General features: G+C 40.5%; 1 protein-coding gene across 1 annotated transcript; it reads right to left on the bottom strand.

The window, feature by feature from the left end:
* Positions 1–128: 128 nt before the first annotated feature.
* prr36a (proline rich 36a) lies at positions 129–27,752 on the bottom strand. The gene is made up of 6 exons (XM_065295916.2): positions 27,414–27,752; positions 12,816–13,517; positions 12,253–12,331; positions 6,014–6,183; positions 3,168–5,900; positions 129–1,138 (listed from the first exon to the last, which is right to left on the bottom strand). The coding sequence occupies exons 2-6, from the start codon at positions 13,405–13,407 to the stop codon at positions 129–131; spliced, it is 4,584 nt and encodes a 1,527-aa protein (XP_065151988.1). The 5' UTR covers positions 13,408–13,517; positions 27,414–27,752.

Raw genomic sequence — 27,752 nt, 5'->3', positions numbered from 1 at the left:
TCACATCTCTCACAATTTCTTTCTGGAAAAGGCTGTTTTCTTTAACGTAACAGCATGCATTTCTCTCCTGTTGCACACGTTAATATTTGGCCTGTTCATTCAGTATTCATACAACTTCCTACACGTTCTCAGTGATGTGTCTCCAGCTCTACAACGGTCCACTCACCTTGAGCAGAACTGCCTGGAGTTTCAGGTGAGAAGCTGCTTACAGAAGTCACGGTGGCTGAAGGGGGTGTAAACGGAGGTAATAGATTAGGCCACAGGCTGCTTTCAAGGGGACTAAGTGTTCCACCTTTCCCACCGGGTAGCAGAAGTGGTGAGCAACCATCACCTGCAAACAGTAATGTCTGATTAATCAGATGCTGGACAATATCCACCTTCTTGCCCCAGTCAAACTCTAGAGGTGCGTGAAGCTTAGGAGATTCAGAGGGAGACTGGGGAGGACTATTATGGTCATTCTGTAAATCCTGATGAGAAGCAGCATCTAGTGAAGGTGTTGTGCAATTCGAATGACGATCAACTTCATCTTTTTCTTCAGAACGTTGATGCTTCTCTTCATCAGGACATGCATTAAGGGTCCTTTTGTCCTCGGTTTTCTCAGTTTCTTCAACCGCTCCTTGTTCCTCCTCTTCGGAATCACTTGCTTCAAGAGTTTCATAGATGGTACACAGGCCTGACGAAGGAGACAGGAGAACCGGTGTATGTGCCTTTTGTTTCTGCTGCTGTTGCTGCTGCTGTTCAAGTTCTTCTTGCCACTGCATGATTTGCTGTCGCTGTTTCAGTTCTTCCTCTTGCTGTCTGAGTTCCAACTCAAGCAAATTCCTCCTCTGCTTCTCCAACTCCTCTTCCTCCTCTCTCTCCTTCGTAACTTGTTTCTTTCTCGCTTCTTCTTGTCTCTCTTGTTCATGATACTGCTTCTCCTGCCATTGCTTGATCTCTTGTAGCTGCTGTTGGTGTTTCTCTAGACATCGGAGCTGTGTGTTTGAACCGCCACTTGGTATTCTGGGAGGAAGGTCTGTGGGAAGCCGTGGTGGCTGGGTCCCGTGGACAGAACGGGGGCGGAGGCGAAGTTTGGATGACATTGTCATTTGGATATGGAGCAAGTCGGGCATGTGTGGTGGAAAGTGGGAGTTCCTTCCTGTAAATGAGGCAAATGGTCCAAAGCAAGTGTTAAAAAAAGAGCAGTTAAATAGAAAAGAAAATTAAAGAAAGCAGATTTGGATGGCACAGAAAAGCATTGTGGGAAAAACACACCAACATTGTAAGATTGTGGTATATGCTGAAACCATTACAGTGGAGAAGAAATGAGAAACCAGTCAAGCATTAAAACTAATTTCACACCATGGTGATAATTATTATTTTTTAAATACATTTAGTGAGGAAATTTGTGCAATAAAAGCGGCCACACCCTGTATATGCAGTAACTACTAACTATAGTGAAGAGCAAACAAAAACAAGTGAACAAAAAGCTGATGAGGTAAACAGTGTCCCTGATAATAAGCTGAACATGCATGCAGAAGTTAGCGCTCACCATGCATATAATGCAGCAGAAAGCAAACAGGTGTTTCTTTTTAACATTGACAAAGTATAACCCATGCATATATATAACAAACATGCTTTACACACAATAAGCCACCCCAGTGTATTTCTTTGGTGAGGTGAGCATGCAACGTAAGCACAAGTGTTACTAAGAAGTGCATTGTGCAAAGCTTGTCCAGTTTTGGGGATGCAGAACAATTCAGCGTGTGAATTTAACAGAGTCCAATTAGTCCAGGTGAATGTGTCAAGCCGGGTCCTTTCAATTAGCTTCAGCCCAAAGTTTGTACATAATCAGAGTGATTAAAGCAGGTGCACCCAGTTAGTCCCCAAGTGGAAGGCGTACAAAGTCTGCTCCAGAAGCAGCAGTGTCAAAATATAAAGATGAAGAATTAAAAATGAAGGTGGGCGAACTAAAGCACCTTGATTGATGGTGACGTCCAGTAGGTTGATAAGGTCAGATCTTGTTGATCCTCATCTTGATGTTGGGAAGTTGAGATGTAGGTGAGGTCAAACAAGAAAAGGGAGGAGGGGTACAGGCTGAAGGAACATAATGGCATAGAAGAAACCTGTTCCCCTCCTTCTGCTGGAAACATCCTGGTTTCTTTTCATAATTACAGAGGCTTTATTTTGCGTATTTAAGTATGAGTGTGAATGTACAAGTTTACAAATTGTTAAGTACTGTTAGTAATTATAGCATCAAAGTACTAGTTATTTTCAGAGATTAATCAAACATTCCACCATGACCTTAAAAGCTTAAATATATTTTACTTAAAATTAGTGTTTCAGCCCTATGTAAAATATTTAGTACTTTGCAATTTTCATATTCTGAATTTATATTTGTTAGAATATATGATCTATAAACATTATTAATTACATTATTATTAATATTATGTAAAACAGATGCTACTCCAGGCTACTTAAAATGTGACTGTCAGCTGATACTGGTTTAGAACAGTGCAAAATACCTTGAAATTCAAACATAAAAAACAGAGATAAAGTGAAATCATGTTAAATATCTAACCTTTATTTAACACCAAGACATTAAGTACTCCAGATAAACAAGACATAAAAAGTAAGGGGTTGGCAAACCCTAAAGTGCAGAATAGAGAAACGTGTAAAGACAGATGAAGACGATGATAGAAAAAAAAGGGACAACAGACTTTTGAGTTAATGTTAGAATACAAAAAGCAAAGAACATGTAATTCTTATCTTTAATTCAGTAAAAAAGAATTGGATAAATACACACAAAATATGTTGAAAGTCCAATACATTATTACAAGATTTATTTTAAAGTTTTGATAAGGTATATAAACATTTCACTTCATGCCAGTTCAAACCAACACCCATTGTTAATAAAACAAAAAAGTAACCTTATATGTTTATTGTAGTAGCTATTGCACATACAGGAGTTTTAAGCCATATACTCATAAATGTAACTGCATTAATTGTATAATAAGTGGCACCGCTGTTCTGAACGACAAGTGTTTCCTAAATTTTTCCTCATTCACTTAATTTAATAAAAAGACATCATTAACAACAAAGCAACCCCAAGCTAGACAAAACCTCTATATAGAGATTACATCAACAAGGGATATCAGAATGAGATTGAAGTGCACTCTATACATTACCTGCCAAGGGACTATCAGAATTTCCGCATATAGTGGAGTAATAAGGGTGCTGAGTGTCAGGATCTTGCGGTTCTTCTGGGTGCTGTGGGACCCTGTAGGATGAAGGATCAATCAAAGTTGATTCTACAGGTGCAGTTGCCAGTAGTGAACTTGGCTCTGGCAACTCAGTGGACTCCCCACAAAGCATATATTGGTGCTCTGAGTGTGACTGTTGCTCTGCGTGGGACTGGAACTCCCCATGTTGGCATTTTAGTGCTTCAATCTTTTCCGTATCTGCAGGAGTAGGCATCAGGGTGAGCTCTTTGAGCAGAGATGGATCTTTGGCCTCATCTGGGAGCTGCTCTTCATTTTCAAGGGAAAAGATGCCAGGGCTCTTGCTGCAACTTTCAGCAGATGACTGGGCATTGGAATTAGAGGTCATGTAGTCAAAGCCATAGGAAGCAGCAGATGTGGCAGATTGAGGGGTTTCACTACCACCACCACCTTCTGTCTCTCCACCGATTTCTTCATGCTCATCTAAAGTGGACAAATTGTGGGAAACAGGTGCCATTTCACAGGTAGGTTCAATTACAGGAAGCTCAGCTTGAGGGTCACTGATTTGCATTTCACCTTCTGTATCACTAACTTCATCCTCAGTAGCTGATGAAGGAGAGGATGGTGCGGATGCTGGAGCAGTTGCTGGACCACCCAGTACATCATCAGCTGGTAAAGTCTCTGGTTCTTCTTCCTCATCAGCTTGTTCAAGGTGAATTCCTAGATCTTGCATGATGTCAGGCAAGACCGGGTTTAGTGATTCTGACTTCTCTTCTTTGGAATGAATCTCAGTACCTAAACAGCCCTTGAAATCTTTCAGCTCCTCAGGTTTGCCTGTGTCTCTGTTACTGTCAGATGCTAGCTCCGGGACACTGAGGGTACCAAACTGGGATTCGGAGCCTTGAGGGGGTGTCAGACCTAGTTTGGGGCAGGCATCCTCCTCTGCAGTTGTTGGTGGGGACTGAGTCGAAAAAGGTGGTGGTTCAAAAAGGTTGGAGGGGTAAGGAGATGTTGGGCCTCTTTCAGAGTTGCTAACATCTATTGTTGCCTGAGCAGGTACCTGGGTTGGTGTTTCAGGGTTTGCATCCCAGTGTTCAGAGGAAGGACTAGAGAGAAGAGTAGAGGCCGGTTGTGGAAGCTGGGCCCAAGGATCAGCAAAGCTCCACTGAGCTGCTGGAGGGACAGACATATCCATGCCAGGAGGCTGAATACGATTCAGGTTGTCCAACCGGTAGTCTTCTGTTAAGTCATCCTCATCTGCATTTCCATAACTTTCAAGCCCACTCTCAGTAACGCCCTCACTTGCCATTTCTACATCTTCATCTTCATCAATATCATTGTCATGATGCTGCCTGTGTGAGTCATCTGCTCTTTCCGACCCTACCTCCATATCACATACTCGATCATCATCGTCCTCCTCATCATCATCTTCATTAGTAAGAATATCAGGAACCTTCTCAAAGTCAGGAGACCCAACGGATGCACCTTCAGCTCCTTTAAGGCTAGCATCACCCAGATCATCCATGCTTTCAGTGCCCTCCAGGACACCTGGAGCACTAAGCTCAGATGCCCCTTGCTGGCTGCAGCTTACATCTTCAGAGTCAAGCTCTGAGAGCAAGGCCCCTGCTCGCCAAATAGACCCAGGAAGCCCAGCTGACCCAGGTTGAGACTCTTCAGTAGGCTGGGTGCCACTCATTTCTGACAAAGACACTTGTTGGCTGCCCTCCCTTTCTTCTTCCACATCTTCATAACACTCACTGTTAATTAGCTCAGCTTTTTCAGCCACTTCCAAGCCAACAGAGGGCACTATTGCAGCAGCAAGGTTATCAAACGGTGAAGCTGTCCAACTTTCTTGCTCAACTGCTTCATGTGCAACTGGTTCAGCAGCAGTAGCAACCTCTTCATTAACTTTTTCTGAACCCTGTTCTTCAAAATTCTGAATATCTCCAGTAGCAGCAGCAACCTCTTCGTTAACTTTTTCTGAACCCTGTTCTTCAAAATTCTGAATATCTCCAGCAGCAGCAGAAACCTCTTCGTTAACTTTTTCTGAACCCTGTTCTTCAAAATTCTGAATATCTCCAGACAATTCAACAGGACCAGCTTCTTGAGCCAGCAGCTCTGTGTTGTTGTCACTGGCCATAAAGACCGGCACATCTTTAATTTCCTGAGCATTTAAGGAAGAGGAGGGTGGCACATCTAGAGGGCTCTCTGAAGCTGCTGTAGCATCAGGCTCCAACCCAGATTCTTCTGTGGCTATAGCTGCAGCTGTTGCAACAGCAGCTACTGCAACAGCAGCTACTGCAGCTTCTGAAAGTTGCACAGACTCTTCAGCAGGTTCTTTACTAGCAGGCTTATCTTTGACAACAATGGGTAAAACAGACTGTGTTGGTTTGTTTGGTTGAAGCTTCCCAGTAACTGTCGTACTGCTACCTGTTGGTTTGTGACTAGAAGAGGCGGCAGCTGTCTTGCCTGACGCTGCCCGTGAAGGAATGTTTCGTGGACTAGGTGGCACCTTACGTGTTGGTACACTTTTTTTGTCATCCGGTTTCGGTTGCGGTGCTTTGACGCTAGGTAAGGGTCGTTTTGTAACTGCTGCTTGTTTTGGAGCATCCGAGTTTGAAGGCTTGCTGGCAGCAGGACGGGATGTTACTGCTGCAACTGGTTTCTTTGCTGGGGCAGTAGTGCCCGTTTTGCCAGGATCTAGAAATGAAAAAATCATCATAATGATCATATAAAAAATTATAAGCACTGTTTATTCATGAACAATTCATTAATTAATTAATTTAAATGTTTTGCCTAAAATGGTACCCCACCTTTGCGGGTGAGTGATGTTGTAACCAAAGGTTTAACAGGCTGTTGAGAAGCAGCACGGCTTGTTCTACTTGCTGCAGTAGTTGTGGTACTGGTGGTGGTGGTTGTAGTAGTAGTTGTTCTGCCTGTAGCTGAAGTAGTAGCTGGCCGTGATGCAGTATTTCCAATTGTCCTAAAACAAAAAGGCATGAGCAGTTCTTAAAACGAATACTGCCTGTTACCATAAAAACATGTACCATATACCATAAAAACAAATAAATCAGTCAACTAATCAACTAATCCATCAACCTCCCATTTTTTTCTAACCTTTGGGAAAATGACTGGTAAATGGGGAGAAGGTTAGCAAATAGAAATGGTCCAAAAGGAGGTGACAGAAGTGGGGAATGGGTAAAGCATTTTGCTAGCAAACAAAGGTAATTTCCATTTGTTTAGCCCAACCCAGTCCTACGTGGCACCCCTCCCAGGATGTTTCCCTACACACACACACACACACACACACACACACACACACACACACACACACACACACACACACACACACACACACACACACACACACACACACACACACACACACACACACACACACACACACGATTTAACTCATCTTTATATAAACAGTGATATAGCCAACAGTCCTCTAAAGTGGTTGACACCGTTTGACTTAAAGGTCACGTTCTTCCTGATACCATTTTTTAAACCCTAGTTAGTGTGTAATATTGCTATAATAGCATAAATAATACCTGTAAAATGATAAAGCTCAAAGTTCACTGCCAGGCGATATATTTTCTTCAATAGAATTCCTCTTTAAAAGCCTACAACAAACGGCCGATTTGGACTACAGCTCTCTATTTCCTGCTTTAATGACGTCAGTAAAACAGTTCGTTGACTAAACTCCGCCCACAGGAATACGTCAGTCACCTGCTTTGACTCAAACGGCTCTGCTAAGCTAAGCTGCTATCGAATCACAGCACACTAAACAAACTACACAATCAAAGCTCGATACGTATTTCTGAAGGAGGGACTTCATAGAACAAGGAAGACATCAGCCCGTTTTGAGGACAGTGAAAACAGCGCTATACAGATAAGTAAATTGTGTGAAAACTACCGCGTTTTTTTACACGTGAAACATGAACACATGTTATATTGCCCACTATAAACACAATCAAAGCTTCAAAAACACAGACAGAACGGGAGCTTTAAAAAAAGACTGATTGAACAGAGGGTGCAAAAATCAACCAGATTGAAAACTTAGGCATCAAAAGAGAAGCATATTCACACCAAAGGCCAAGTGGGAACCAGCATATTTAATGACAAATGCTGTTTTTTTCACAAAAAAAAAAAAACATTTATTTCTTGTCCAGTCTCATGACCTAGTCTAGATAAAAATACAAAAACGCTTATAACGACAGCAAGACTTTAAAAAGGCAAGAACTGCATAAAGTTGGAATGCTTACTATCCTGCCAATAACCATGGCAAAATACAAACTCAAGCTCTCATGCGGACAATACAGTCTCAGCACAATGAAGAACATGGTTAACTGGCCTTGCCCTACATGCCTAGACTATAACATCTCCCCCACAAATTATTCAGAAACAACAGCCAATTGTTAAAGAACGAGAACAAAAGAACTGGAATCTCCCATTAGAAGTCTATGACCTACCTAAAGTTTCAACTGTTTTTAGTTAAAGGAATAAAAGAGGCCACAACTGAGGAGGAAATAAAGGCTGCAACCACATCACAACAGGACAGCATTGGGCATAGGGTTAAAAAAACAGAACAGCAACTAGAGTAACAAGCCGAACAATTTGGCATGCATATCTTCTTTGTTTCTTCATTATATTGATCAGAAACAGCACAATTAAAGTGATGGAGAGGCAAAGGACTAAGTAGCTTCAATGTCCATGTCAAGCCTTATCTTTCCTGTTTTTGGCTCAATTGTTGGCCAATCTAAATAAATTGCTATGGCTGTAATTTTGATCAAGACAAAAAGTCAAACAATAACAAAGCAACCTATTTTTTCCAACACAATCTTTTATCTAACACACACAAAAAAAATTAAATTCAAGTAACGGCAATGTGGATGAAGATATTGTTCAGAATTAAATGACTATCATTCAGCAAAGCCTTAGGCAGTGGATTCAATTTACCCCCAGTTACTCATTACTTTAAAACATCACTCAAACTCTTAATTACTTCATTCACTGTGGTGCTTTAAGGGTGTGGGGTACTTTTATTTTAAACCTAATTTGCTTCATTACGGTGTTTCAAAATTTAGTAGCTCATTCATTTTTAATTATTTGTCTTGTGGCACAATGTGAAGGAAGCCATTTGGTTTACCAGTAAATCTGCAGCCAGGAAATAAAAAGGAAAACAAATGCAGAAAGATCAACCAGCAGCATGGTTCACAGGACATTAAAAGTGGTCGATGAAATCAATTTAGGCTGATGCAAAAATTCAATTTCAAAAAGACATTTCCTGTTCTGCAGAACTCAACCCCATCTGCCTGAGCTATTACAGCATTTACAACAACAGGCACATTTGAACTCTGCTTGCTTGCTTTAGGTGTGTCAGTAAAAATAAAGATAAATAAAGAATATATACAGCCAAAAAGTCAATAGAATTAGTGGGATGGTTCATCTTGCGAGTTTGTAAACAAAAAAAAATGCAATAAAGACACTTGAGATGCTGCGGTTGAATTATTTAAAAGGCTATTATAGAGCTACTTTACATTTCCCACAGTAGGAGTGTGATTGTGCTTTTGCAGTGTAAACATGTCATATGATGCTTCAGTAAAGATATACATTACGTGATACACATCAAAGGAAAACAAACAGAAAGATCAATCACAGCTCAGACACACACAGTTCCGAACCAATCGCTCCTTTGAATTCATTTTGGAATAAAAATCCCAGAATGACTGAAACAGAGTCAATACAGAAGCACACACAGTGTGTACACAAACCTCACCCTACACCTCTGTATACCCAAGGTGCTTGATCGCATACAGACACACATTTGAGTGGGACCCCTGTAAGCTGACCACCACGGCCATGAATTAAATTCGGGAGATGAGACGGATACACTTAAAGGGATGGTTCACCAAAAATGAAAATTCTGTCATCATCAAGATGTTAAAATTCTAAATAAATGTATTTGTTCTGCTGAACACAAATTAAGATATTTCAAAAAATGTTTAGAACCTTAAAGATTTGAAGCACCATTAACTTCCAATTATTATTATTTTTTCCCTATGAAAGCAAATGGATCCATTTTTCAAAATGTATTTTGTTGTTTAGCTCTGAAAAGAAAATGTATAAAAGTTTGGGTAAGTAAATGATGCCAAAATATTAATTTTTTGGTGAACTATCCCTTAAACTAACTTGTAACATGTAAACTATGCACAATTTAAGAGGTTGCATAGTATTTGGTTAAATCTGAATTTTTCAGATGCCATAATAGCATTTCAAAGATTTCTGTGTTAATGTGGGTGATTTCATAGTGATACAGGCATTTTATATAAAACAGTTTGTGAAATTTTTTTTAACTATTAATTTTTATTATGATCCTTATGAAGGGCAGCTTAAAGGAACACGCCCACATTTTGGGAATTTAGCTTATTCACCATATCCCTCAGAGTTAGATAAGTCCATACATACCTCTCATCTGTGTGTGTGCTGTAACTCTGTCTGACGCAGCCCCTGCTAGCTTAGCTTAGCACAAAGACTGGAAGTGTATGGCTCCAGCTAGCATACTGCTCCCACACACTAAAAAATGCTGTGTTGTTTTTAACCCAGGGCTGGGTCACTATTGCACAGAACACACTGCCGGGTTAAAATGACCCAACTGCTGGGTTATTTTAACCCAACTGCTGGGTTGTTTCAACATGGTTGATTGACAATAACCCAGCAATTGGGTTAAAACAACCCAGCAGTTGGGTCATTTTAACCCAGCAGTGTGTTCTGTCCAATAGTGACCCAGCCCTGGGTTAAAAACAACCCAGCATTTTTTAGAGTGCAATAAGTGACAAAATAATGCGAACATTTTCCTATTTATGTGTTGTGATTTGTATAGTCACACAGTGTACAAATAACAAGGCCATGTTTTAACAGTATACATACTGGCAACTATATTCTTAGAAGTCAAAGCACTGCTACTTGGGCGGAGTGATTTGCTCGCAGCACCCGAGAAGCCCCCTGGTGAGGAGCAGAGAATTCGGTCAGAGTTGTGCAAATCACTCCGCCCAAGTAGCAGTAGCAGAATACAGTTCCCAGTATGTATACTGTTAAAAGAAGGCTGTGTCTCATATGACCTTGTTATTTGTACACAGTGTGACTATACAAATCACAACACACAAATAGGAAAATGTTTGCGTTATTTTGTCACATATTGGGAGCAGTATGCTAGCTGGAGCCATTCACTTCCAGTCTTTGTGCTAAGCTAAGCTAGCGAGGGCTGCGTCAGAGAGAGTTACAGCACGCACAGAGATGAGAAAGGTATGTATGGACTTATCTAACTCTGAGGGATACGGTGAATAAGCTAAATTCCCAAAATGTGGGCGTGTTCCTTTAAGGGAAACCCATTTAATTTTATTCCTTTATAATGCAGTAAGATCTTGTGCGGGTCAAACAACCTACAGATCCGGTAACTAGATGTTTTTGGAGCTAGATTACACAAAACCCCTGTTTAAAATGCTTTCAATGCAGCACTTCTGAGAGTTCAAGTGGCTTCAAAAACTAAATTTTCATATATCAGCATAAATGAAAATGGACACAAGAGACTCGTGGAAAGAATCAATTGCAACAAAAATCATTACAGTAAAACACTTTTTATGGTGTTTACGAGTGTTTTCATTGCACACATTTTTTTTGTATATGGTAAAAAGTAAATTTCAAGTAAAACATTATTGATGACATGGGGAGAATGATAAAACACATTAATCTTAATTATTACCAGAATCATATTACCACAATTCAAATTATAAAATTATTCAAGAAACTAAAAAATAATGTTGTCAGCTTTGGTCACGAAAGACCAAATTTAACTTGGGAAGATACCAATTATCATTCCCAGAAAGGACTGACAACAAAAAGAGCACTGTTGAGCCTATACTCTGGTTTATCAAAGCCTGATCTGAGCTGTCTTTCAGCGAGTCTGACTCATAGAGGAAAAGAAATACGAGCCAATAGCCGCTACGCACAAACAATAGACACCATTCCGCTGCAAAACATGCAGTCATAGCTATGTGTGTGACTTATAGAGGCCAAAATACAAGGCTGTTCTAAATCTGACTCTTTTCAAATCTAATTTTAGTGAATTCTTGCCATATTGAACCAATGAGAGTGATGTTATTAATGACTAAAAAATATGAGAGTCCCAATGTAACCTACAAGCTACTACAGAAATACAATACATTTGTTTAAATTCAACCATGCATGCTACCTGCAAGAAATGCAACTATATATGCAAGTTAATGTTAGTTAATGTTAAAGGACAAGTTTGGTATTTTAGACTTAAAGCCCTGTTTTCAGATTGTTTATGGTGAAATAGAATGGTTTTGACTGAAATTTCGACATTTGCGGCTGCCCTGAGAATTTTCGCGTGTTTGTGTTTCATCTCAGACCTCTACAATGGGTTTAATGGTGCACTGGAACAATCCTTCCTAAAATGCATTAAACTTTCGTTTACAAAGACGTGAAACTCACCGAGTGGTCAGGGGTGTTCACTGATATGCTCACACAAAAATCGCTGCAAAAGATGCTTTCCAACAGCTGTTTTAACATTCGTTGTTAACTTGTGCACTCCAGCCCAGGTGGTGGCGCTAATCCGCCATTGCCAATTGCACATCTAATACAAGTCAATGGAGTTGGTAAAAACTACGATAAAACCTGTTGGAATGCGTCTTTTGCAGCGATTTTTGTGTGAGCACACAAGTGAACACCCCTGACCACTCGGTGAGTTTCACGTCTTTGTAAATGAAAGTTTAATGGATTTTAGGAAGGATTGTTCCAGTGCACCATTAAACCCATTGTAGAGGTGTGAGATGAAACACAATGACGCGAAAATTCTCAGGGCAGCCGCAAATGTCGCAATTTCAGTCAAAACCGTTCTATTTCACCATAAACAATCTGAAAACAGGGCTTTAAGTCTAAAATACCGAACTTGTCCTTTAACTAAATCTAGTTAAATGCAGAGCTCAAACAACAAAAAATCTAAACCTCAACTAACTAAGAGTTTTACCTGTTCGTTTTTGGAGCTGAAGAGGTTTTGGCCGTGGCTGAAGTGCTGGGTTTGGCAGTGGTGGGTTTTGGAGCTGGAGCTAAGAAAAAAATGTTAAATTAGGTTATTTTAGAGAAAATTCACAGAATTTAATAATGAAAACAGATTTTAAATGAATACTAAAGTTTGTTGACTGAAGTCCAGACAAAAATCCAGTCAAAAAACAACTCAACTACACATCAAGCTAGGGCTGGGACGATTCATCGCCATTCATACCTGTCTGATATCGATTCTAAATCGCAAAGGCGATGTTATGCACAGCTCTCTCAAAAAGCAACACTTGTCAAACAAAACAAAGTGTTAATAGTACTTCTTCTGCAGGGCATTTTGAATTTCTGCACGAGAGTGCCCTCTGCCATTGGAGTAGCGGCGTTTCACCGTAATTCATTAAAAAGCATAGGAAGCATAGTCACACGATTAATCACCCCAGCCCTACATCAGGCATGTGCTTTATTCAGAAATTAATTATGAAACATCTAAACTTAATGAGTACCAGCTCCTAAACATAAACATAGTCCTCTTACCTGTGGTTTTGGGCTTGGTTGCTGCACTGGCAGGAGCAGTGGCAGGTCTCCTACTCACGCCGGTGGCTGTGCTGACAGCTGTTCCTGTCTTCGTAACTTTGGTGGTAGTTGTTGTTCTGCCAGTCCCAACAGCTGTCACCCCAGGTTGGGCCCTTGAGGTTGCTGTGGAAGAGCCGGCAGGTTTCTTACTTGGAGCTGGACCTCCGGCAGCAGTGCTGGGTTTCTTCTCTGCTGTCGAAGTGGTAGCTGGTTTCTTGGCTGCCGTACTTGCTGCAGTTTTTGTGACGCCATTAGCCACACGGCTTTGGGTTGTTTTGGGTCTCGTGCCTGGGCCCGTGGTAGCTTGACCGCTTGCTGTAGTTTTTCCTTTGATGGGGGCTTTGGATTTACCTTTAGGATCCTCTGCCTTTCCAGGGGCCTCCTTAACAGTTGAAGGAGCATCTTGCTTATTTAGGGCTTCATCGGGATGTGGAGGTGTTGGGGCAGTGCCATTTTGGGACGCCCCCTCATTGTCATCTGGCCCTGCTATTGGTCCCAATCCCTCTGCTTCCACTGGTTCAGATGGTTCTGTGGCCACCCCATCGGGTTTCATCGCCAATACTAGCCGTTGACTACTTTGCTGCTGGATGCACTTGCTGGATTCAGTGATGCTCACACACTGAACCCAGGGTAATGGATGTGGTCGCCAACTTAATCACTGCCCTAAATGGGAAAGACACATAAATTTCATTAAGTGCCAGAGTTTTTCAAGCAGCATTACAACTAGACTGCAGTATAGACACTATTCTGTGATAAATCTCTTTTATATTTCAAGTCCTATCAACCAGCTGAACCAATCAACTAGAACAGAACTGTAAATGTCAAACACTCCACAGAGAATAGACGGGGAAATAGCGTTCTTGTCCGTGAACCTGTATGAAGGTCGAAAAACAGGAAACTGTTCTAATTTGATTGTTTCATAATGCACCAAGATCTAGTGCGGGTCAAACATCCTACATAACAAGTCACTGTGATTTTCAGATGTTATTGGAGCTAGATTACACCCCTTTGAAAATGCATTCAAAGCAGCATTTTGATTTTCATAAATCAGCATAAATGGAAATGGACACAAGACACTCAAACCATGATTGGCTACTTGCTAGTCATGTGCATGTGGTATGAGGAGGTGGGACGTAGTGTCCATAGTGAGATCGCCAACAGATGATAGTATGGGGGGGACGTGGCAGAATTTCCTTATTTATTTGATTTTTTTCTCATTAATCTGTGACAAGCAACTGGATTGGTGGACAAAAACAGAAGCTCCTTTACTGTAATAGCAGCTGGCAACACTGTCACAACCACAACATTCATAAACATGATGTCATTATTCCAAATGAGGTCATTGATGCCCTGGCATGTTGAAAAGTACATGCCAGGAAACAGTAACAACTCCCTCACTGGTTTTAAAACCCCTGGGCGCATAAATTCAGGTTTGAGGAAATGGCCAAAAGCACAGCACATTACATAAACTCTCTCATGCAAGGAAAAGCATGCAAATGCATGTTGATGTCGCAAGTTCAGATTATGCAGGAATGTTAATGTGAAATAGTATCATCTATCGGCACAACCCTAGTGAGACACTTATTTTAAACTTACCAATTGGTGAAACACCTACGAAGAAACATCAACAACTCCAACAAGAGTATAAATCCTGCATATACAAACACTCAAAATGTACATTTACACTGTCATGTAGATGCTACTGGATAAAAAGGTCTCCAAGAAAGTGAATGTAAAAGAGTCATTGGAGCATTGCATTGCACAAGCCTTCAATTTTTTTGAAGGACTTACGTGAAAGCTTATCAGCAAAATGACTGTGGTATGAGATACTAAGAAAGAAAGATAAAAACCTCAAGAAAGAGTCAATGTGGGAAGGAGGGGTCTATGAACCCATTCACCCTATTCCTTTCGCTAAACTCACTTATTCATAGAGCCCACAGTCTTTCTTTTCCCTTAAACAGCCCTCCCTAACATCACCCTCCCCTTCTTCTGCCCTCCATCCCCTCCTCCCCATCAGATCTTTTCCCTCTCTGCAGCCACACAGATGGTCATAGCAGCTGAGCTATTGTTTGGCCTCTCCACCAGGCCGAAACCATTGAACAGGAGGGCAAAAAAGAAGACAATAAGAAGAGAAGAAAAAACATGAAGTAACAATGACAAAGCAAGCAGAGAAATCAAATTTTAACTTGACATGAAGGAAATGAGGGGCTGAAGTATGTGGATCACAATGTAGAAGAAGAAAACAAACATTAAAGTAAATAAAATTGCTAATTACAAAGTTGGAACGAGGCAGAAAACACAAAAGACTTCATTTCAGAAGAGGACAACAAAGAGGATGAATGAGAAACCCACACATCACCCAACAGGCCAAGATGATGAATTGTGATGTCATCGTTCTACTTAGCTCAGGACAAAAATTACCCATCAGCCCTGCTGTAGCATCTCCATGGTGATGTGAAGATCAACAATGGGATGTTCCAAAAAAAGACATCCAATTTAAGTAAAGGCACTAACTTTCGGGTGAAGAACTTTTCTTCATGATACAAAAGCCTCTGCAAATTCAAAAGTATATTGAACGTACAAAGAACCCAGATCTGTTACATTCACAGTTTGTCCTTGGTTTCCCACAAATATCACTCAATTTCTTTTTTCCAGCGAGTACAGAATGCGGTTGGCAATAATTGGATGGAAAGAAAGAATGAGGAGAGAGAGTAACAAAATGGACAGTATGCAGTAGATATTTTTATAGCTTACACAGTGGTATGACTTTAAATTGTAAACAGCACCGTGACATAACAAATATTAATTTTTTTAACTGATAATACTAATTAGTCATAAATTCTTACCTTTGGTAACCAGTCAATATGAACATCTCTAGTTCCAACATTCAACTTTAAAGGGACACTTCACCTTTTTTGAAAGTAGGCTCATTTTTCAGCTTCCCTAGAGTTAAACATTTGATTCTTACCGTTTTGGAATCCATTCAGCTGATCTCCGGGTCTGGCATTACCATTTTTAGCATAGCTTAGCACAATCCATTGAATCTGATTAGACCATTAGCATCACGGTCAAAAATAACCAAAGAGTTTGGATATTTTTCCTATTTAAAACTTGACTCTTCTGTAGTTACATTGTGTACTAAAACAGACGGAAAATGTAAAGTTGTGATTTTCTAGGCAGATATGGATAGGAACTATACTCTCATTCTAGCGTAATAATCAAGGACTTTTCTGCCGTAACATGGCTGTAGGAGGCGGAATGATATCACGCAGTGCCCAAAAGTAGTCCCCTGCTATTGAAAGTAACCAAGGGGATTGTTTATTTTTATTTTCGGGTGTGTGTAATATAAATGCGCCTGGTACAGCCATTTTAAATAAGTTTTAAATAGGAAAAATATCAAAACTCTTTTAGCAGGGATGCTAATGGTCTAATCAGATTTAATGGATTGTGCTAAACTATTCTAAAAGTGGCACCACCAGACCCAGAGATCGGCTGAATGGATTCCAAAACTGTAAAAATTAAAATGAGCTGAAAAATGAGCTGAAAAATGAGCCTATTTTCAAAAAAGTGGAGTGTCCCTTTAATGTCTATGATGGACCCAGAGAAAGCAATATATGTTAGTACTTCCATCCAATCAATGGCAGTTGCTTGGCTAGCGCAGTACATTTGAGATGACTTTCCTAATTCCCAATATAGTGGTGAGATTGTTTCGATACCAGAATCTAAAACTTAAAGGGATAGTTCGGCCAAAAATGATATTAAACGCATGATTTACTCACCCCCAAGCTGTCCGAGTTGCATATGTCCATCGTTTTTCAGACAGACACATTTTTGGATATTTTAGAAAACGTTTTAGATCTTTCAATTGATTAAATGTAATGTTACGGGGTCCACCCATAGTCCGCGACCTTCAAGTCCAAAAAAAGTGCGTCCATCCTTCAGAAATTAAATCCAAACGGCTCCAGGATGATAAACAAAGGTCTTCTGAGGGTAATCCGTGCGGTGTTGTTGTAGAAATATCCATATTTAAAACTTTATTAACGAAAATAAATACCTTCCGGTAGCGCCGTCATCTTAGACTCCTCTGTATTCAGGAGAGAGTATTAGTGTAGTGTACGCACTTTTCTTAGTGACGTATGACAAATTCGGAGGGCGGGGGCACAGAAAAGCAGCAGAGTAGCCTCCGTAGGTTGCGTAAGCTCTCATCCTAAATGCAGACGCTACTAAGATGGCGGCGCTACCGGAAGGTATTTATTTACGTTAATAAAGTTTTAAATATTTCTACAACAACACCGCGCAGATTACCCTCAGAAGACCTTTGTTTATCATCCTGGAGCAGTTTGGATTTATTTTGTGAAGTATGGACGCACTTTTTTTTGACTTGAAGGTCGTGGACCCCGTAACATTACATTTAATCAACTGAAAGATCTAAAACATTTTCTAAAATATCCGAAAATGTGTTTGTCTGAAAAACGATGGACATATGCAACTCGGACAGCTTGGGGGTGAGTAAATCATGGGTTTAATTTCATTTTTGGCCAAACTATCCCTTTAAAACTACTGTTTAGATTAAAGTACTTGAATGCAGATTTACAAGTAATCAAAACAGGAGAATGTGCGTCAGAAAACTATTTGATATACAACTGGCAGGACCAGATAAAGGGTACTTGCAAACCCAGATTCCTGCACGGGGCCTCCAGTTCCTCAGGACCGAGCCATAACCAACTGCCATTGAGAGACATGCAACTATTTGCATGCAGCTGCAGCTGGCCACATCCTGCATTCTTGTAACAGGAGAAAGAAGCAGGACCTTCACTTAACAAATATATGTGCGCTCCGCTTTAATTGTTGGCTGGTTTTAACTGTAATTTTACATTCAACTCATAATATGTTACCTTGACCTAGAAATGGCAACTATTGCAAAGACTGGATAAGAAAAACATCAAATGGCACACCAACAGAGAAGTGAGAAAGACAGAAAGAGAGAGCGAGAGAGGACACATACCCCTCAATGTGTCCATACAAGGCATTGATTTTACAACAGCCCTTGGCACGCACACTCCAAGTAGAAAACTAACCCATACAAACATTACTGCTGTCTATCAACATACTCCTCTTATTTTACTGCCTCCACATTACAGTCGACTACTTCATTCCCATGTATAAGACTGATCTTATAGCAATAGTAAAAGTTGTCATGCCAATGTCTGCAGACGAGTCATTTATATAGAATATAAAGGTGATATAGAATGATTGAACAGAGTATTTTTCCTTGTTCTGTGATGTGACATGTAGACAAAAAAATTTTTGTTTGGGTCTGTAATGCCCTAGAAGCTTCCTAAAAACCGCTCTCAGATAGCTCTATTAGGGTGGGGGATTTTAAACAAGTGGTTTTGCACCAATTTGGCTCCCCCTACTGGCTTAACTTGCAATCTCATTTCTGATTGGCTGACTTTGCTGCCACTCAAAAAATGTAGCCAATTATTTTAAAGTGGAGGGGCAGTTAGATGCCTGTGATGTCATAAGCATCAGTTTTTCAGATTGGGCCGTTTTCTGGCTGACATTTCTAAAAGAGGAATTTCTATGATACTGAGATGTTTAGCATGTTTAGCACTTTTTGTATGTTAGTGAATGCGGGTAGACTACCATTATTCAACAAAGACAAGGTAAAAATAATTTTTCATTCTCTGTCCACTTTAAGCTATGTATATTGAAGGCATGAACTTTCAGAACTCCACCCGACCAAATATAATAGATATAACAAGATTGTCCCTCTATAGCAGTGCTCAATGCAACACTCAATATGGCCACACTGGTGAAAGAAGTCCCGCTTTCCAAAGAACTAATAATTAGGCTTGTTCGAGTTCGTGCAGCGCTGCAAGAACCGACAGCCAGATGACGTCAAAGTAGCGAGAGAGCGATTCGCGAAATCATACAGAGGAGTTTGCCTTTAAATCGCAAACTCCTCTGTATGATTTCGCGAATCGCTCTCTCGCTACTTTGACGTCATCTGGTTGTCGATTCTTGCGGCACTGCATGAAGTCAAACAAGTCTAGTGATTAAAGACTGATGATCTCTGGGGGAGGGACTCTATACGAAGTCATGTGAGGTGCTTGCCAATTTGCGCACATGCACAGTAGCTGATATGACCTTAAAAAAAAAGGTATTTTTAGCACAATTTAGGCTTAAGAAACAAGATTTGATACAGTTTATGTCAGGTTTAATTGTTGGTCAGAGATGTGTTGTCTAATGGGGATTTTAGCACGTGATTTAAGAGATATCTGAGCGAATCTCAATTCCCATATTTTTTAAGGAAATTTGCAGCGTGTTTACGAGCATACTACACTCCTTAAAATGGATATGTGACAGGAAATCACAACACCCACAACTGTGTGAGTGAAAGCAACTTGTGTGAAATATGCTGCTCACAGGAAGCGGAAAATTCTTGAATGCACTCACTGGAACTTCACAGTAATAAAAATCGTTTCCAGAGAATGTGTTTTGCTTTTCTCCAACTCTGTGAAACTTTGCTACACTATATGACTTTTAAAAAAACCAAAGTGACTTAAAATGCATTTCATCTAATTGGTGTGTTCTGTGGGATTGAACCGATGACTTTGCTAACACAACGTTCTACGAATTGTACTACAGGAATAATGTGCACCATATGATTTAGGCCTAATGTTAGTAATACTAGGCCTGGGGCGGTAACCGGATTACCGCCATACCGCGGACACGTGACCCATGCCGCGGGACTGAGCTCCTCACCGTCATAACGGTCACCCGCAGAAAAAAAAAACACTTGAAACATTGGTCTGCACTTGTGTGTATATGTGGGGATGTTATACACGCAGCTTGTTAACAACCGCAACTTGTTAACTGAACATTAACTGATATGATTTTAATATTAAATTGTCATGGAGTAGAAATACAGGTGACGTTGTCTGTCACTCGTTAAAAGTAAAGTAATACAAACATTTTATCTAATTTGAACGTGCAAACAACCGCAACAGATCAACAACAGAATCAGGTTTCATACATTATCAAATTTTCACGCAACATAAAGAGCACGCGATCAGTCCGAGGATTAATATCCAAAGAGGTTAGATTGCAGGACACATTTAAAAAAGTTTTGCTTTTGCGTCTTCTTTCTCTGTTTATGGAAAAAGACAGATGTTTAGGTAAGGGTCAAGGACAGAAGCAATTCTGTCCGAGCACGCGCAACAGAGGCGGACTGCCCAGGCGCGTGCAAGACAGACGCGGACTGCCCGGGCGCGCGCGAGACAGACGGACCGCGTCATCTTGCGCACACACACGCATCTCAGTACAGCTACCCAGCTATACTCAAGCACGGACACATATGCAGTACAAGTGATTTCTCATACAAATGGTTATTTTACCAGACCGTCAGGGCAGCAATAATTTGCGTCATTTACAGGCTATTAACAAATTAAGTATAGAAAAGTGGCGAAATGTCTGTAGGACGTGTGGACACGCACAATGCGTTAACATTTTAACTGATAATATTAATTGTTCAAGTTGTTGAATGTTGAAATTGAAGAAATGTGGAAAGAAATAATATTCACTTTACATGTTCCTTAATTAATTTGCACGTGTTTTGTATTGAAGATAAATAAATCATGTTATTTAACTCGTTGTCTTGCCAATAAACCGCAAAACCGCGGGAATTTGTTGATTACCGACCGCGGTAAAAAAACAAACAAACCGGCCCACCCCTAAGTAATACTGCCAATTTGTACCAAAGATTTCACAATAACAACTCAAAACACTGTGTCGTAGCTAGGGATGGGTTTCGCTGGGGACTTTACGATACCGGTGCCAAAATGATACTTTAAAAAATTTGTACTGGTACAAAAACTGATACTTAACCGAAAAGAAGAGTCACAAGATGGTGGTGGATGAAAGACGTTTTTATATGAAGTTTATTTAACAAAGTTCGGGAGGAGCATGGTCATGTGATCCAACCAATCAGTGCAAAGAGGTGCCTTTAAATAGCAGTCCCTCACCTTTGTCCCGTGACAGATTTTTTGCAGCATCCCGTTCCGTTTATGCTTTCTCGTTCCCTATCGATTACATGTTAATGCGAAAAAAAGTATTTACTATGGAAGCGGTTTGTCCAGTCTAGGCAGTGCTGGTGTCATGGTGGCGAAGGTCACATTTGTATGAAACGAAAACTACATAAAACCCAAAGATAGCTCGGTGTCGCTTTGTCCTAATTTGTTTAATGATTTGCCTGAAGTGCCATAACCTTTCAAAAGGTTATCTCATCACAAAATTACAATTTTATCATAATCACTTACTCCATGTCGTTCTAAACCGCCAAATCATTTGATTGTCTTCAGAACACATCTTTAGATATTTTTGATAAAAGAAGAACAATGTCACACACCTGCTAGTACCGGATAGGTGCATAAGATAGAGAGACAATGAAGTCCAACCATATATAAAAACAAAGGGTATCCGGCACACTGTTAACTTTTAAAAAGATAAAAATATTTATTGTGTGGTTTCGATCACTAGATCTTCCTCAGACAAAAAAAAATACAAAAGATTTTATTTAACAATTTGTTCTCCTCCATGGACACTCAGTGCACATTCACGAGCTGACTACGGCCGGCGCATGCTGCTGACGTGACCTCCTGACGTAGTTGGCAATGTTTTTCCATTTTATTTTAGCAATTATGCAAACAATACATAAACAGCTGGTATAAATGAAAAAAAAAATGTGTTCTGAAGACAATCACAGGACTTGGTGGTTTAGAACACGGGGGATAAGTGATTAATGATTAAGGGTTTGTTAACCCCAAAAGTAAAATTTTACGCATTGTAATACCAGGTGTAAAAGTTGAGATATATTTGCCTCCTAAAGCAGGTTTCAGTTCTTATCTTAAGCTAAAGTCTTCAGTCACTATTAACAGTGTGGTGTGTATTGCTTAATGGTTACTGGACAGGTGTAGGGGAGGGTAGTGGGTCAGTATTGTGTGTGTGTGGGGCAGAGATAACGTGTGAAACAGCACTGGGAGTGTGAAATGGTAGTAACGATGCAGATAATCAGGAAGAAACCTGACAGCCCTGCTGGAGCAAACGACCCTTGGCACTCTCATCCAACAGGATTAGCTTCAGACAAGCAAATGTATGCGCTGTGTAAATATAGGGTGTGAATGGGGCTTAATGACCCAGCAGGGTTTAATTTTGGCATGGGTAGTGTAAGGATTTAGAGAGGGGATTTCCCATTGTGTTTCATGCACCATGCTAACGGTGGCTGGGCAGAGCTAGAAAATAGCTACCAAAACATCATCAGACACATTAGGCACCATTTACACCGGGTATTAAGATGCATGTCAGGATAAGCGAATGACAAGTAATCTGGTGAGACAAACCAGTGACAAAAACATTCCTGATGGTGTTCAGTCAACTGATGACAAATCACAATGCATTAGCATTGACGCTATGCTACACTACTGCTTGTGAGTGAACTAATCACCTTGATTTAGGGGATGTTTACACTTGGTATTAAGATGTGTTTTCATTGATCGGATCACAAGTGGACGAGAGAGACACATTACGTTTACACCTGGTATTAAAATCCGTCTCTTTTGTCCACTTTCGACCGCTTCTGTCTGGAATACTGTTAGGGGACGGTCCGTGAGACGGTGGGTGAGTCTCTCTGCTGTCATTCAAACGTGAGCGGGAGTATCTATAAGTTTATATGGACGCAAACTAATATTATGTCGGAGTCCGCTGCTTGTTTAGCAAGTATACATGCTGCACAGTGTTTTGTACGTTTATATGTTGGAGCTTTCAATGAATTTTCAGCGCAATTGATGAAATAGAATCGCGCAACTTTTACACTTTCAAAACGAAACTACGAAGAACACCCGCAGTAGTTTTATCAATGAAAGGTTAAAAATAGCACTGTTCACCGTATGTTCACGCCAGAAGTCAAAAAAAGACGTAAAACTTGTGTTTAGTACCTCAGATTAGATAAATGGGCGGAGAGAAGGCGGTCGCGTGTGGCTGTTCGAACACATTCAACCACATTTGCGTTCCGCAACTCCAAAGCGATCTGATCGAAAGTGGTTTCGACTACCTCTGGATGTGGTTGAAAGTGGTCGAGAGTGGATGCATTCAAAACGTTTTGAACACCGTTTACACCTGGCATTAACGTCGTCCACTTGTGATCCGATCGACGAAAACGCATGTTAATATCAAGTGTAAACAGCCTCTTATATGCATGTGGCAGATGCTTTTGTCCAAAGGGGAGCTTTTAATTTCAGCCAAATTTTTTTATTTTGGGTATGCGTGTTCAATGGGCATTGAACCCATGACATTTGCGCAATGCTCTACCCAATAAGGAACTCTGTGCTACAAAAATTCACTTCAATCTCAATCAGATTTCCTGAAACATATCTTATTAGCAGGTGTAAACAAGGCTGAAAAGACAGAAGACAAAAGAAACTGTGAGGTGCCTGAAATTAACTGTTGAAGAATTGCTTAAAAATTCACAGGACTAAAAGGAGAAGAAAAGAACAAAGAAGTGATGGCTGCACCATGGCTTCCATGATCAAGACAGAAAATAACAGATTAATGTCACAAAAGATATTACAGAGAGGGAGATTGGAAAGGAAAGGAAAATTAGTGGGAGAACAGATGGCGAGTGAGGGCGTGCTAGTTTGGGTATAGTTTGCATACTGGAAACAGCAGGATGCCGTGATGGATAGGGACAGTGCCCAAGAGGATTAAAACAGTAGTTGTCTGCTTCGCTTAAACACACAGATCTTACAAGGTATCCACTGCTAGTTTGCTGACAGTTGAGAAATCTTATGTCAGTGCTAATGTTGTTACTCAAAATTTTACATTACTGTAACTGGAATCAATCTGGATACATGAAAGCCTGTGCATGGGAATGGACTGGTGGACAAGCTAACTAATTTGATGATAAACATGGTTTATTTTATTAATCCACTGCAAAGAAGCATGTCTGACTCCATGCTAGGCGTCAACTTGTCCATCCCAACCAGCCCAGTATGAGGTCATGTCTTCAGCTGGAACCCTGGGACACCCTGCTGTTTAAATGGTACAATATGCAACAGCGTAAATGGCCAGAAAATCAGCGGTATAAATCTTTAATATTCAAATACAAACAGTTTTCCTCTAGTTTCTACATTCACAGACTGCAGGATGTCCGTATATGGATGACATAAAACCCGAGAGAAAATTGCTGTGTGCAAATATGACAAGAGAGAATGTAATGTCCTCTGTCAAATTTATAGACCACAGTGGGCCAAAAAACAATCACTGACAAAAACCTGTAATGGCTTCCAGAACAGACAGCCTCAGCAAATGATGAAATCATTAGATCACAGGATGCAATAGAAAGTATCCGCAAAATTATATTAACTACAATTGAGTCTGACCATCAATCTGTCGATCGTGACAAAGCCGGTTTGAAACCGCATGATAACATAAGATTTTCCGTGTGTATGGTATAGTCTACCCAGACAAAACAGCTTTTATAATAATAATTTAATTGGATTGCCGGAAGGTAGACCACTACACGAAATCCAATTAAAAATGCACTGTAAACAGCTGCTGTACTCAACTCTCACTGACCGAAGGACAGTCACACTTGAAAGAGAAAGACAACAGTATTAGTAAGTCATTCGACAATAAAAAGCCTAAATAAAAACATCTGTATTAACATTCAAGAATCAACCGGTTTTTGTTCGTTACTTTAGGTTAATCAGTATTTCGGAGTCGGACATCAGACCAACATCTGGCAATTCAATATGAATGACAAACAACTATAAAGTACTATAAGGCCCTGTTTACACCTGGTATTAAGATGCATTTTAGTCGAACGGATCACAAGTGGAAAAAAGTTTAGATTGATAAGGACTTCCTAAGGATCAAAAAGCCAGTACACGAAAGAGCTGTGCGTAGTATCGCCTTTGCGATTTAAAATTCAATATGGGCAAGGGTGTATCACAGTATATTATTGCACCCCTGTTACATTTACAAAATGGTGTGCAGCATGTTTACCAACAAGATAAGCAGCGGACTAGGGCTGAACGTTACATCGAATTTTCATCGTCATCGCGATATGAACTCACGCAATGAACACATCGCAAAAGACAGCCTTGACGCGATGAATGAAGGGAAAATGGTAAGTATGTGCGCTCTGGAAGCGCCGCGGTCGCGATTCGCACGCAGTGCAACGCGCTCGTTTTTTCCAGGCTGTTCAAAAACATTTTAACTTTTCAGAATGACACAAGCGCAGCGTGTAGGTCATGTGACAATAACCTAGGTGTCTAGCGTTTTCCACGCGTTTTTAGGCGCGACATGTGAATGGCCCCTACAACATGAAAACAGCACCAGTTGAAACGAAAAAAATTCTGTCATGTGATAAGATCAACATCACTCATTGGCCACATGTATTTGAAGGCATTTCCTAAACTGCTTCTCGATTGGTCAGAATCAACGTGCATGAAATTCCAACGGATCCTCGGAAGTAAACAAAAAGAAGGCTAATACAGCAGCCACCGTGGACATATGACTGCGTGCTGTAATTATGTCTCCGCGGTTGTTATACATAGTTTGTATACAGCACTCTAGACAAACCGTTCATTTTCAGAGTGAATCACGGATGCGGCTTGAAAACAATGTTTTAATGCACTACAAACGGCGAAGACACCAAATTTCTGAGGCTCCGCCCGCACTTCCTCGCAAGTCCAGGTATGTCCGTGATCTGTCATTGTGCATAATGCACTGCGCAGCTGACTACGGCAGCTGGTTTAGTCCAAAATATGCAGTTCTTTTGCAGTTAGGTCGGTTAATTCTCGGATTGTGGTCTTACCACAAACGAACCACTCTAGAGTTCGTTTGAAAGCGTACCGAGACCACCTCTTGAAGGGGGTCTCTGTCTGCTTGTTTGGTCCGCACCAGAGTTCGATTGCTGCATTCTCACCTGCCCAAACGAAACCGCACCAATTGAGAAATCGAACTAAATGAGGCAGGTGTGAAAACACCCTTAGACACAATGGGCTTAATGTCATTCACATAAAACATTACGTGGTCCGGGCAAGGGTGTTTCAAATTACTGTGGAAAAAATATGATCTCTTCTAAATTATTAAACCAACCATAAATAAGAAATTGCAAGCAACTGTCCTTATTTGTGACATTTAGGTTTATCCACAATAAGGCTGGGGCACGCAGAAGGACTATCAAGGGGCCCTTCAGATGACCAAAAATTACTTAAAATAAAACTAAATATTCATTATTTAGCCAAAATATCTAAAAATAAAGATAGTGTCTCGTTATATTCATAACAATCATCTCTCTCTAGTTATCCAAAGTGCTCTATATGGAATAGTAAATCCAAAACTTGTATGCTCAAAAATAATAATTTAGCCTAATGTAGGTTAGCATTTTTTTTTTCAACTTAAGGGTGTACTTCTAGACAATAATTAAGGTCACGGGGGCTCGGATGCCAAATCAGTTTGGTAACCCCCAACCCCAGTGCAAGAGTTCCCCAAAGAGGCACAAATATCCGGCCCATTGGCACTAAAAGCACAGGGCGGTAATGAACTTCCCGCGTCAGGCACGTGTGTGCGTCACCTACAAGCACTGTAAACAGAGGCAGGGTGTGATGTAGAAACGCTGTTATCTGCAGACCTACGGGCGCTATAAGGACGGGCTGATAACGTGACTTTAACGCGATGGAAACGATAATTTTAAGTCAAAACAAGGCAGTGGTTGTAAAAAAATGTCAAGAAGACACGCAAGGTTCGAGAAGCACCATATGCATATATCAGTAGTCCACTTAAACTACAAGTAAAGACAGGCGATGCGTCAGAATAAGCAAACTATTTGCATCAGCTGGATGCATGTTTGTTTTGTGCAGCGATGTTTTTAAACGCCCGACGTGTTTTTCTTAACAAAACCAAGATTTGAATTCCTCAACATTTGTGCATTATTTTAAGCCTCAAATCACTGAATTCAGCTTAGTTTATAAGATAAAAGCATGCAGCATTCGTTGCAAGGTAATGCATGAAATCGGAATAATCGTGTTTACAGTTTGGATTATTAGGATTTAGCCATCGCATCAACGAGGAACATTGTTTTAAGACGCAAACACCCGATTACTTGAGTGTTAAGATTTAACTGAACCCACCACATGAGCATTTTTTTCCCCTAAATATTGTTTATAACGCTTTTAAGCTCAATGACTTATATTAGCTTTAAAACGAGAGCAGGCCGCCGTTCATTTGATTTCATGCCATGTTGAAGACAAATCGATGCATCCATTTAAAACGCCGCCCAGCCCAAACATGCGAGAGCTGAACGAAGCCATCATGAATTTACGATACAATAAAAAAAATAAACCATGTTTTAAATCAATGTTGGTCCCAAAGAAAGTGTCAAGTTGTAACAAAAGGCTAAACTGATATTTTGCGACATGCAACCACGTTGAAATGCAGAGTAAACGCGCTTCATTCTTAACACAAAACGCTCAAATTAAATTGTTAGTCGTTTACCTTTAGATAAAAACTGCACTGAATCTCTGCTCCGATGTTACAATCCGTCCTGACAGGAAAAGCGGACCGTCCACGATTCCACGCCGGCTGCAAGGTGACGCGAGAGACGTGGGATTCCTTTAACAAGCAGCTTTCCCTGTGGTTTATCCAATGGGATAGGCAGGTAGCCGCCTAAATTCAACAAATCCCCTGTCTCTGCCGTCACCGCTCAGAGGTGCTCACAACAATCTGAAGGAAGTTGAACTGAATCCTAACGCTGAACCGAAAAAAGGATCAAGCTACCAAAGAGCCCATCAGACTCCCGGTTTTCGTCCAATGAGGTCAACGGCCGAAATTCAC

Source organism: Paramisgurnus dabryanus, chromosome 4 (assembly GCF_030506205.2).
Source record: "Paramisgurnus dabryanus chromosome 4, PD_genome_1.1, whole genome shotgun sequence".
Taxonomy (NCBI): domain Eukaryota; kingdom Metazoa; phylum Chordata; class Actinopteri; order Cypriniformes; family Cobitidae; genus Paramisgurnus; species Paramisgurnus dabryanus.
This window is presented reverse-complemented; position numbering and strand designations above follow the sequence as displayed.

Bases quoted from the DNA above. Each gene is read 5' to 3' on its own strand.
- prr36a (XM_065295916.2), bottom strand. From the start codon at position 13,407: ATGAAACCCGATGGGGTGGCCACAGAACCATCTGAACCAGTGGAAGCA. The intron at 12,332-12,815 runs GTAAGAGGACTA...TTTTTTTCTTAG, and splicing joins AACCAAGCCCAAAACCACAG to CTCCAGCTCCAAAACCCACC. The intron at 6,184-12,252 runs GTAAAACTCTTA...TTTTTGTTTTAG, and splicing joins TCAGCTCCAAAAACGAACAG to GACAATTGGAAATACTGCAT.